At 40.0% G+C, this 12,467-nt stretch overlaps 1 protein-coding gene across 6 annotated transcripts in view; it reads right to left on the minus strand.

Annotated features, from left to right (window-relative positions):
- Window positions 1-4,863: 4,863 nt before the first annotated feature.
- Window positions 4,864-12,467, minus strand: part of rps6ka1 (ribosomal protein S6 kinase a, polypeptide 1) — a 52,440-nt gene continuing 44,836 nt past the window's right edge. For all 6 annotated transcript variants that reach the window (XM_067614785.1, XM_067614783.1, XM_067614788.1 and 3 more), the window contains 15 exons: window positions 12,192-12,229; window positions 11,472-11,614; window positions 11,314-11,384; window positions 11,104-11,192; window positions 10,875-10,939; window positions 10,669-10,771; window positions 10,191-10,321; window positions 9,426-9,551; window positions 9,066-9,155; window positions 8,811-8,969; window positions 8,355-8,516; window positions 8,098-8,174; window positions 7,884-8,001; window positions 7,636-7,773; window positions 4,864-6,882 (listed from right to left, as the gene is read on the minus strand). In XM_067614785.1, coding sequence (XP_067470886.1) covers window positions 6,760-6,882; window positions 7,636-7,773; window positions 7,884-8,001; window positions 8,098-8,174; window positions 8,355-8,516; window positions 8,811-8,969; window positions 9,066-9,155; window positions 9,426-9,551; window positions 10,191-10,321; window positions 10,669-10,771; window positions 10,875-10,939; window positions 11,104-11,192; window positions 11,314-11,384; window positions 11,472-11,614; window positions 12,192-12,229 — 1,633 coding nt within the window. In that variant the 3' untranslated portion in view covers window positions 4,864-6,759. The remainder of the gene's footprint in view (window positions 6,883-7,635; window positions 7,774-7,883; window positions 8,002-8,097; window positions 8,175-8,354; window positions 8,517-8,810; window positions 8,970-9,065; window positions 9,156-9,425; window positions 9,552-10,190; window positions 10,322-10,668; window positions 10,772-10,874; window positions 10,940-11,103; window positions 11,193-11,313; window positions 11,385-11,471; window positions 11,615-12,191; window positions 12,230-12,467) is intronic.

A 12,467-nucleotide genomic window follows, 5' to 3' on the forward strand; every position in this document is an offset into this window, starting at 1 on the left:
GGCAAACATCTTGAACAGCAGGACTTGGCCTGCCTGCAAACACTGAACAAAACTGTTCTGCTTTGACAAAGTCAAACACACACACTTGGACACATTGCTCTGTATTCAAGCTTAGAGTCTCTTCATCAACTATGCAGAATTAATTTAAGCATTAAATCCTTTCATTCCCTATTCCACCTTCCATCCCCATTTATTTCTTTCTCCTCTCTCTTTATAGCTAAAATTGTGACAAAAGCCTGTTCTCAATCTCTCAAAACTGCACCCTCCGTTCCAGATTACTTTAATCTGTGTTGAGTGTGTTTGTGTGTGTACTCAGGGTTGGCACGTGGAGGAGTGAGTGCATATGTGTGCCTATGTTGTCTGTTTTGTGTTAAAATGGTTGTGACTGAGTATTTTGACTTTCCCTGAGCTGCTTGGTTTTCTGCATCAGAGTTGTGCAGTGTGAGTGTATCTACAGAACTGCATGTTAGCAGGATTGCTGTTTGGCAGTAGTTATTGTGAAAGGATTGCATCATAAGATTGGAGTTTAGATAAATAATGTCTGACCTGCAGAGGTAAGAGTGGGGAAACAGCTGTGGCTCACATTTGACTGAGAAATAATCTGGGAGACAAATGAACTAGATTGGATTTCTTAGAAATTATACACTTTAATAGGAAAGGTTTTGGGTGAATCTATGAAATCACAGAAGTTCTAAATTTTAATAAGCTAATCTAATGACATACTGTATATTGTACTGTATATATAATGCATAATAATATTGTATCTAAAATTGTTAATACATGTATGATTGCGTACTTAAATAAATGAATACATTTAAAAATTTAAATGATTTGTACAGAGAAACAACCAAAACTTTAGTTTTCACCTCCTCATTCCTTTTCTCTGTCCTAGCATATATTCTTCACATTAATCATTTTACTTCTGATATGATAATATGAAGAGCATGTACAGATGTGGCTGAAAATATTGGTTCCCTTCCACCTTTTTTTAAAAAAGACTATATTTACCATATACTTCTGTCAGTTTCAACAGAAATATATGGTATCCATCATTCTTTATTTCACATTGAATATAACTGAAACTTTGCTTTTGATTTACAACTTAATATATTATTTAATACAATAAAATAAATGAAAATGGCATGGCCAAAAAAGTTGGTATGCTTAACTTAATATTTTGTAGCACAGCCTCTGGAAGCAATAACTGCAGTGAAGCGCTTTCTGTAACTCTGAAAAAGGTTTCTACACTCCTCCACTGGTAGTTTGGCCCACTCTTCATGAACAAACTGCTACGGTTCTCTGAGGTTTGATGGGTGCCATCTCCCAACTGCAAGTTTCAGCTCTTTCCACAGATGCTCAATGGAATTCAATGGACTCATTGCAGGCCACTTCAGAACGGTCCAACGTTTTCTTCTCATCCACTCTTGGGTGCTTTTTGATGCATGTTTGGGGTCATTATCCTGCTGGAAGACCCATGACCTGCGACTAAGACACAGCTTTCTGACACTGGGCCGTATGTTTCACTCAAAAATGCCTTGATAGTCTTCTGATTTCATTGTGCCCTGCACAGATTAAAGGCACCCGGTGCCTGTGGCAGCAAAGCAACCCCCATACATCACTTAGCCTCCTCCATATTTCATGGTAGGCATGGTGTTCTTTTCTTTGAAGGCTTCATTTTTTTTTCTGTAAACATAGGGTTGGTGTGATTTACCAAAAGCTCTGTCTTTCCAAAGCACATTTTCCCAGAAGGACTGTGGCTGGTCAACATGCATTTTGGCAAAGTCCAGTCTGGCTTTCTTGTATCTCCATCTTAGAAGTGGGTTTTTTTTTGGCCCATTTTCATTCAGACAGCAACGGATAGTGCAACTTGAAACTATTGAACCTTTAACTTGAAGATCAGCTTGGATCTGTGTTGAAGTTTTCCTTTGTTCTCTCTCGACCATTCGAGCAATCCTTCTGTTCAATCTTGGGCCAATTTTCCTCTTGTGACCATGTCCAGAGATGGTGGCTACAGTTCCATGGGCCTTAAACTTCTGAATAATATTGTCAACAGTGGTCACAGGAACATCAATCTCTTTGGAGATGGTCTTGTAACCTTTATGTTGACCATGCTTGGCTATTAACTTTTTTCTAATGTCTTCAGACCTTCTCTAGTTTTCTTTCTGTTTTTCATGTTCAATGTGATGCACACAGTGGCACAAAACAGCAAAGTGAGTAATTTTCTCCTTTTAAACTGGCTGCATGACTGATTATAAGATTGAAAACACCTATGATACTAATTAAAACACAATAGTCTTTTTAAAGTGTCACTACAAATCAACTATTTCTTACAACTTCTAAAGGGTACCAATAATTTTGTCCAGGCTATTTTAGAATGTTTTTGTAGAATAAGCATGAATTCAGTTATTTTCACATTTTTTTTATTTTGTTCCACTGCAAACCAAACATAGACATGCATTGATAATAAAATATATTTTAATTTCAACACTGTTCAGGGCGAATGGGGCATTATTTTAATAAAATGCAAGTATACCAATAATTTCGGCCACATCTAGAGTAGAGATTGGTCTCGAGCCAGTGTTGAACATCAATAGTGAAGAAACGCTGTCATTTAAAAAGGAGTGTGTCACAATGGGAATGGGAAACAATTCCATGTGCATATCTGGAAAACAGGTAGATTAAAAGCTGAGCTTTTACATTTATGTTCGATTTATATAGGTGCTTTAGCCTGTTCAGATACAATAGACTGCAATATTGTATAATATTTCAATATTATATATCCAACTCTAGCAGCAGAATTTTTGGTCAATGCTGAGTAGCCTTCATAGCTGGTGCAGCCATTATCATATACATTGCATGTACCTTGTCATATTATATATCACATGAATCTAGTTCCTGGATGACTGGTGCACCAGCATAATCCCCCCCTAGTATGAATTATGCTGCATGTGTTCTATGCAAGAAAGAAAGCATTATGTCTGTGTACATGTGCAGGTTAGAATAAATTATGGGTGAGCATTTGTTGCCATAAAAATGATACATTACCCTTGGAGACATGTTCTGCAGAGAAAATAAAATTAAGTGTCAGTCTTCGGTTTTTGTCCTTGCTTATACGATTTACCAGAACAGGCAATGCTATAAGCAGCACACCATAACTCACATCAGGTATAATAAAACCTCAGAGAGGAAATATTCTATGCTCTTATACAGTAGATCAGATCAGACAAGGATCTGCTTCACCTCTCACAAACACCCACACACCCTCCCCACTGTTACAACCCCCCCCCTCCCCTCCAAAAAAAAAACAAAAAAAAACTGCCTCCATCTGAGCAGAGCTGCTTCAGCTGTCAGCTGCAGTAAACTCAGGAGACAGGCCCTGGATAAAAACTGCACTACTTTCTTCTCTTCAGAGGCTGATGGTGGTGATGATGCTGGTTTTCCGTTGCTCTGTAATCAATATCAGCAACTTTGTTCTCCTGCTGGAGGCTGAGTCAGTCAGTCCGTGTGCGTGTGTGGGGGTCTTAAAAGAGCAGGAAGTCATTCAGAGCAGTGTGAATTACTGGCATGATGATGTCAATGTGTAGAGAGCTGAGCCCAATGGGGATACATCAGAGAATGTGTGTCTGTGTATGAATAAGTTAACACTGACTTTCTCTCGGACATAATTTTGTACAGTGTGTATTTTCAGCAGAAATTTTGTCAGTAGAATGCAGATGAGTGAGAGAGACCTGCAGCCGAAAGCAGGAGAAGCAGCTACTGTGTGATTGTTTTGTAGGTGAGTGCTATTTTGCATATAGTATAGAGGCAGGCAACAGCAGGTAGAGGTATATTGTGATACTACAAGTTGATACTGTAATCCAGAATCTGCTGCATGCTGGAGGAGAGAGAGCATGAGGAAGAGGATGAAGAATAAGATAACGGTTAAAATGCTACAGGCAAGAAGAGAGATACAGAGGCGGCAAAGCAGAAAGCAATTTACATGCAAACACTGTAAGCAGTCTCCACTGTACATGTATAACTATAAATATTTTATATTTAACAAGATTTTAGGCAATCACAGATGCTACAACATCCCATACTTTTCATCATGGGGTAACGATTATATGAATTATATATATTATAGTGTCATTTTAAGAGTAAATATACATCAGTAGGCCATACTTACTTACTTGCATCACAGTGGTTAAATGAACAGTAAAGAGGAATCTGCGGTGGTCAGTACTGAGTGCTTGGGCAGAAAAGCATTTAACTAGGTTGGCCAGGATTCATTTCTCTTTTACATAAACAAGCTTGCACTTTATCTCCCTCCAGTGACCAGTACAGGAAACACACCAAGCTGAGAAGGAAGCATGTGAAGGTCAGACACACAGGTGCATAACTGTTATTTGCATTATCAACTAATCTGACATTTATTTTCCTGTGTGATCGATGAACTGTTTGGTCCATAAAATGTCGGAAAGCAGTAAAAAAAAAAAAAAAAAACCCCATCACAGTTTCCCCAAACCCAAGTTAACATATTCAAATAGCTTTTTTTGTACAACCAAAAGTCTAAAACCACCCAAACACTTGCAAATAGTCACTTTTTCAAAGCTGGAACCAGTGCTTTTTTGGCTTCTTTGCTTCAAAAATTACTTAAATGATTAATTAATTAAAAATAGTTGCCAGTAATGTGCTGTTGCTCAACTAATTGATTGGTTCATCAATCAAGCTCTTATAATAATCCTTATTTCCTTCTTCTCAGTCAAAATGTCAAACCTCATTTACAAGAGAGTGTCATCAAGATGGGACAAGCATTAATGAGAAAGTGTTTTCACTTGACTGAAAAAGTATTTTAAGGCACAACTAAAACAAAAAGAGAGACGGTTTGTTGTAGCAACTCAATTTTTAATATTTGTAAGATATAAAAATCTTCATCTTTATCATACAATAACATCTGACCATAGATTTTGTCAAAGGAGGGAGGGCGTTGCCATCAAACAAGAATTATATAACTTTGATCCCTTTTGAGGTAAGACAGCTGGTTCATAGATTATTCAGCCACACAGATCTTTCCCTTCTCCATATGTGTAGTATCTTCTGGCCGTTTGGTTGGTTATCATGTGTTTTCCATGTAAGACATTCTGCCTCACCTGTAGGACTAGGCACCGAGCTGAAAGCAGGACCTACACTCTGAGGCTACTTACAATGAGACACATTGACCTCTTACTCTTCTTTAGGATGTCCCAGATTGATTGTAAATCAAATGAAAACAGGTCAGCCGATAAACTGAATTGATGGAAATTCAAATATCATGAATGGAAAAAAGTTAAACACAAGACCGCTGAAGATACTCCACACTAAGGGCAAGTCTGCGTGATATTAACAACCAGTGACTTGACAGAGAATTTAAAGGGAGTGAAAGGCTGCCTTGGAGTGCTCAATTCCATTAAGACAACATTCAGCCCTGCCTCCCTTTTACATTTCAAAACAGAGACCTGTACTGCGTTAAGTCCATAGACTGCGATGTGCTCAGCGAATCTTTCACTATTTTAAATCACACCTTTCTTTGGACAAAAAAGAAAAAAAACAAAACAACAACAAAAGCAGCCAACACAGGAAACAGCATTCAATATGCATCATCTGAGAACCACCGTGAAAAAAAACAGCAACAACAGAAATACAAGAAAACAAAGCAAATATAGATTTTAACATGCCGCATTGTTTCTGGGGCAAGTTTCTTTCACAGAAAGCCACCTATTTTACTAGTTTTTGTAGTAATAAAAATAACAGACTCAAATGGTTGCCAGCAGGTTGACCAAGCAGAGAGAAGGGAGATGAGAGAAACAGGGAAGCCACATGACATCATCACTTCGGACCATGCACATGACCCTGCAGCATCCCGCAAGACGGCACACACACACACGCGCACACACACACACACACACACACACACACACTGCAAGTCATGCAACTGGCGCACGCACACACACACACACACACACTCTGTAAAACAAAATACAAGCATAGATTGACATTAACCAAAACATCAGCATTTTTACATTTCCCAAAATCCACATATTCTGGCTGTACCAAAGCCAAAGAGGCATTTTTGGTGGAAATGTTTTATATTCATATTAATAATGCTCTTTCAAAAACACTGAACAGCAGTTGGACAGTACTGTGGTTTTGTGCTGTCGGCACAGGTTGATTTGGCAGCACAACTGGTCATATAAAGCTCATCAACTCGACAAAAAGAACAAGACGACGGACAACAAAAACAGGCAGACAGAGAGGCGTGCAGCAAGCTGAATGACAACCAATTACGGCAATGATCAGGAGAGAAAACTTTCATTGTCACAATCCAAAGCATGGCTGCACCCGCACTATGGCAGGTCATGCACAAACGCCCTCACACACACACACACACACACACACACACACACACAATCACACACTCACACAGCACTAACATGTCTGCCAAAAACCTGCACCCTTTTTTTTTTTTTTTTTTTTTTGGCCTTCATCGCCCCCATCAATCTTCATGATCTTTCTCTAGACCTAGGAGATTGGACTACTAACAAGTCCAATCTCTCACCAAACAAGGTGGGGTGGATGATGGCAAGAGCGGGACAAATTGATGTCACAAGATGGGGGCAGGACCACAGTCAGTGTTCCTTGGCTGGTAGTGGCGGGTTTCCCCTAGCAAGCTGACTGAGTAGTAGGAGCCAGGAGGTGCAGTTTTGGTCAGTCTCCAGTGAGCTGATTGGTTGTTTCGAGTCTCTACAGGGAGGTGGAGGGAAGCTTCTTGACACGCCTCTGAGCTAAGAAGGAGCTCTCAATGGGCTTGAGCTCTGGAGTGGGTTGGGAGTTCTTCAGGGCGGAGTAGGTGGCTGCCATTGCACCCTGCACATAAACAGATGATTGTAATCTTCAGATCTAACTGGCCATCAGCTAACAATATTTTTTTTTAAATAAGCTGATAATCACTAAGTAATAATTTCAGAGGCAATTAAGCTATTGATGATTTTACTCCTTGGTGGCTTTATTAAATCACAATCTTATTCAAATCCTTTATTTTAACTCACTGTGGTCTGTCTATAGCAGCTATCTAGTGCCAGTGCTTTGCAATGTAGCAATAGCAACTACTTTTAACTAAACTAATATGATGTAACACCAATTTAAACTCAAACTGTCTTAAATATTGGTCCATGTTTTTATTATAATTATTACTTTTTGATCACAGTTTTTGCATTTGCACATGAGATTTATGAAATAATAACAGTTTATTTATTTATTTATTTTTATTATTTTTTCATTCCGTCTGCCCAGGAAGAGGGTTCCCCCCTCTGTTGTTCTTTTCTCACCACTTAAAGGTTTTTTTTAGGTGGAGACTTTTTCTTTATTTGAATCAGGGTTAGAGGGTGTTGAAAGCTGTACAGTAAAGCCCTTTAAGGTAAATTTGTGATTTTGACATGACATGACTATTCTGTTAAAAAAAAACAAAAACAAAAAAATTCTAACCAATTCTGAGCTATTCAATTTTCAAGCTTAAGAAAAAAATCTGATTGGCAGATATTCAATATTAAATGGCTCAGATATCTCTACTTGGAGAATATCATTTTGGTGATAAGACTATTTTGAGAGAATGCACCTTACCTTGACCAATTTAGGGTCCTGGTGTGGGAGCTGACTGTTGGGTAGTTTGTCTCTCTGGACAATCCAGGGGTGTTTGAGGACCTGCTTAGCAGTCAGTCTCTGATGGGGGTCGACATGAAGCATCTTGGAAACAAGATTCTAGAGGGAGCACACATTAAATATGAAACCGGTAGTGGGACAGAAGGAGACCAGAGTCGTGTCTAAAGAACAGGAGAAAATGAGCTGTCAGTCAGGTGTGTAGATTCTACCTTGGCAGATTCAGACACAGTGTCCCAGTTTCCTCCAGTCAGGCTGAAGTGACCGTTTCCTATCCTGTTCAGGATCTCATTTGGGGTGTCCTCGGGTCCGTTGGCGAATGGAGTAAAACTGGTGGAAGAAAAGGAGACAGATGATAGAGTGAATATGAAGGAAATTAAGAGGGAAAAATCTTATGAAGAGAGGAGTTTGATTGTTGCTATTCACCCAGCCAGCATGGTGTACAGTAAGACTCCCAGACTCCAGATGTCACATCCTTCATCATAGCCCTGACGCTTCAACACCTATGATGAAGACAGATAAACACACATTTTATTTCACTGTCTAAAACTGTAAACTGTTTTAATTTAACATCATTCACGGTTTCGGTTTAATCTGGATGTGAACAAATTTCATCACTTTATACTAAATTTCTGCCGACACTGACCCTGACAGGTACGAGACCGACCAGCGACTCTGCTCACCTCAGGAGCTACAAAGTTAGCAGTGTAGCAAGGGGTCATCAGCAGACCGTTGTTGGCGCGCAGCTGCTTAGCGAAGCCAAAGTCACAGATCCTGATTGACTCTGGGTTTCCTGACTCGTCCACGTAGAGAATGTTGCTGGGCTTCAGGTCTCTGTGCACCACCTGGAGAATACGAGGACACAGATGAGTGAAGAATAGAATAAGGAATAACGAACACAATAAAAGAAGATCAATATGGAAACTGAATATGAGATTAATTGGGGAAAACATCAGCAAACATAAGGCATCATGTGCTTTAACAGTTGTTGTGTCCAATCTTTAATAGTTCCAGCAAAGGAGAGAAGCCCCCCACAGGAAAATATACAGTACCAGTCAAAAGTTTGGACACTTTCTCTTTCAAGGGAGGTGTGTCCAAACTTTTCACTAGTACTGTATGTGAACAAATGTCACCCTCACCCCCTGTGAGTGCAGGTATTCTACAGTCTTGGTGATGGTGTGAAGCACAGCGCTGGCCTCTCTCTCCGAGAAGAACTTCTGTTTGAGGATCCGATCCAACAGCTCTCCTCCACGCATCAGCTCTGTCACCATGTACACCTGCTTACCGATGTCATACACCTGAGACAGAAATACAAGCACACATTATCACTTTATGTTAGAAGCAAATAAAAGTGTGATATATGTGTGTGTGTGTGTGCGTGCGTTTATACTCACATCCTTCAATGTTATAATGTTGGGATGCTGTCCATATCTAAGCAGAATCTCAATCTCCTCAGAGGGGTCTGTACTGGTCTTGTCAATCATCTGCCAAACACAAAAACAACAGTGACAAGACATGAAACTGACATTTTGAGGGGGTGTGTTCAAGATCGTCTGGATGAATGGTTTTGCTTCTTTTGACTTTCTAATCCTCATTTTGCACCTATAATTCTTTGAATTTCAGGAATAATTATAAAGGATTCTTGTTCTGCATTTTCACCTTTCAAAAGGGTTTCTTGATAAATTTGCTTATTTTCAGTGCTGTATAACATATAACAGGTGTATGTGTGTGGGTGTGTACATGTGTTTTCATACCTTAACAGCGTATTCTGTGTTTGTGGCTTTGTGGATACATCGTTTACAGACAGAAAAGGAACCCATGCCAATGTCTTCTTTCAGTATGTAGCCATCACTGAACAGCAGGTTCTTCCCGTGTAATTGCTGCAGAGGAAGAGTTGAAGAGAGCGGTGGTGAGTGGAAATGCGGGGGACTGACAGAGCAGAAGAGATAGAGGGATGTTGGTGGTTTTCAGGGAAAGAGTTGAATCTATTTAAACTTTCAAGCAACATTCTCTCTCTCTCTCTCTGTCTGTCTAACTGTCCCTCGCAATCTACCACACAATGTTAATTATGTGTCTGCCAGGCATGAAACAGGATATGAGGCAATGTACCACCGTTATGCCATTTCATCCCCTTCTTCGTTTCACACTTTGCACATCGTCTCAGTCTTTTTCCTGCTTTGCCTTTCATGTCAGCCATCAAAGGTAAGCCACAACTGCATACCACTCAAAGCTGGCAATGTAACATGTTTATACTTTCACTTTCACTGTGCATCCTCAAATACACAAGAACTATATCACCTTTCAGAGCTTCATGTTTTCTTTAGATAGTTGTAGCTTGCATATTCAGTGATGATTGCAACACAGTAAGAGTGAAGAAATCGCTAGACTTATGACTTAAAAAGGTGCATTTTTAGTAAAGTTCATCTGCACATGTTGATCCTTGGAGCAGTGTTGTCTTCTCCTGCTCTTCTCCTCCTCATTTGAATCAATAACGTCCCCTAAGAGACTGAGGGGCTCACCTGGACCACTGGGTGTGGCGGGGGCTGCACTGGCTCTGCTGAGCCTTCCTCCTCCAACAGAGTTGACGCAATGAAGCTGAAGCCTCTGAAGAGCTGGTGAGCTCCGGCACTCGGGGGCACACCAGGGGAGTCTGGAAGATTATCAGGAAAGTTGAATATTGAAATAAGGGAAATAAGTGCCTTGGGAGTAATGTTAGAGATGTCACATTCTAATAAGCTGCTGCCAACCACACTTTCAAATGTATGTTTCTTTTTATTTTCCAAAGCACTACTATAATTAAGTGTTTATTGCATCTTAATGGTGTTGAAATCACTACCTTGAAACAAAAATCTTGTACTGAATTTTTTTTCAGTCAAGAGAGGAAAAAAAGTACTTCCACTGAACTGCTTTCAAGTAGCAAAACAAGATAGATAGTAGCTGACATGGAGTCAACCAACAGCACAGCATTAGGTGAAACTTTCAGCTTTGACCTCTGACCTTTAGGGGTGCGGGAGGTGAACTCAGAGTCAAAATAAAACGTGTCGTCCGGACGCGCCACCGCCGGTCTGAACGGAGGCTTTACTTCTCTCCGGAAGAGTTTCTGAAAGGAATAAAGTACAGTTGAGGTGTGACAGCTGTTCTAACCAAAAAATTTATTTGGACTTTGCATATAATAAAATATCCAGTAACAGTCAGACACTCACATTCCAGTCTATGGTGGAGAAGAAACCATGCCGTTTGATCTCTTCAGCACCGTCAGCACCAGATCCTGTTGACAAAACATCAACAGTTAGCAGGGTGGATCTCAACTAAGGCATCTTGAGAAACATCTACAGAAACAGAGCCAGGCTTCGGTCGCCTTCTTTATGAAGTAGTATCAAACTGTGTATATGCAGCCATTTGTGAAAGTCGTCTTCATGAGTTGATACTAACCCAGTCTGTTAGAAGGGTTCCTCTTGAACAAAGCCCTGAGCAGAGACTGGGCCTCCGTACTCAGGAACTGAGGCATTCCCAGACGCGCCCTGCAGGAAGAGACAGGCACACAGATTAAATTATTTCACCAGATATCAAGCGGAAACATTTTGAATAGCTGTAATATGTGACAACTGAGTTAGAGTTTCCTTCTATCCAGAGGATACTCACTTCAAAATCAAGTTCATCGTTTCTTTGCGGTCCTTCCCTTGAAATGGCAGCGCTCCTGTCAACATCTCAAACTGGAGGAGGGAATATATAGCTCATCTTTATGTACATAACGCAACAGAGTGTGTGTATCATCGACTATGATTATTTTCCCCCCTTACCATCAGTACTCCAAATGACCACCAGTCGGCACTGTGGGTGTGTCCCTGTCTGTTCACAACCTCCGGGGCCATGTACTCCACAGTACCACAGAAGGAATAAGCTTTCTGCTCATGATCAATGGCTTCTTTACACAAGCCAAAATCTGAAAAACACACCACATGAAACAGTGAATAAATTACTCAACAGTTTCATAAGGTGACGCCTTGTTATTCAGAGGAAACTGTTTTTTCATGTTTGGGCTGTACTATCCTTAAAGAAATAGCCTTACATTCTTTGTAGCTTTGTAGCTCTTGTTATACAGCATGCTTTTACATCTTTAAGTACCGCTATTCTGAAGTTAATCAAATTTCACAAACATTATTTCACATTTTCAACAAGATGCAAAACGCAGCAAAACTAGCTTAAACATCAATCTTATCTTTGGCGGCATTTGTCCCTCTGCAGCCCTATCAAATTGTTCTATTGCCTCTCTATGACCTCCTAAGGTCACCTTTGGTTCAATGACGGTAAACAAACGGCTGTGATTATGGATGACGATAAGATAAAGTGTAATAATTAACTCGAGAAACATATACAAGCTTATATGCAGATATCTGATTCAGCAAGATAAGGCCTGTCAGCATGCGGTGAGTAATGAAGATCAACAAGAGAGAGGAGGGGAAAGTGTGTGTGTCTGTGTGAGAGAGAGAGTAAATGAGTGAGGGAAAGAGGAGACTCACCTGTGAGTTTAATGTGTCCCTCCTCATCCAGGAGAATGCTAGAGGACAACATTAGCAAACATGAGAACGATGATGTGTATATAGATAAAACTAAACTAATCTGAGTATAATAATAAGAAAAGAAACTTTACAACATCACATTAGTCTGTGGAGTTAAAAAAGGCTTTGCATATGTTTTATGAGGTAGAAAATGCATTAATAATGTTTGTTAGGCCTAAAGGATACACACATGTGATGTGTGTATCCTTGTGATGTGATGTGTTTTGGTTAAAAATG

The sequence above is a fragment of the Thunnus thynnus genome, chromosome 16 (genome assembly GCF_963924715.1).
Source record: "Thunnus thynnus chromosome 16, fThuThy2.1, whole genome shotgun sequence".
Classification (NCBI taxonomy): domain Eukaryota; kingdom Metazoa; phylum Chordata; class Actinopteri; order Scombriformes; family Scombridae; genus Thunnus; species Thunnus thynnus.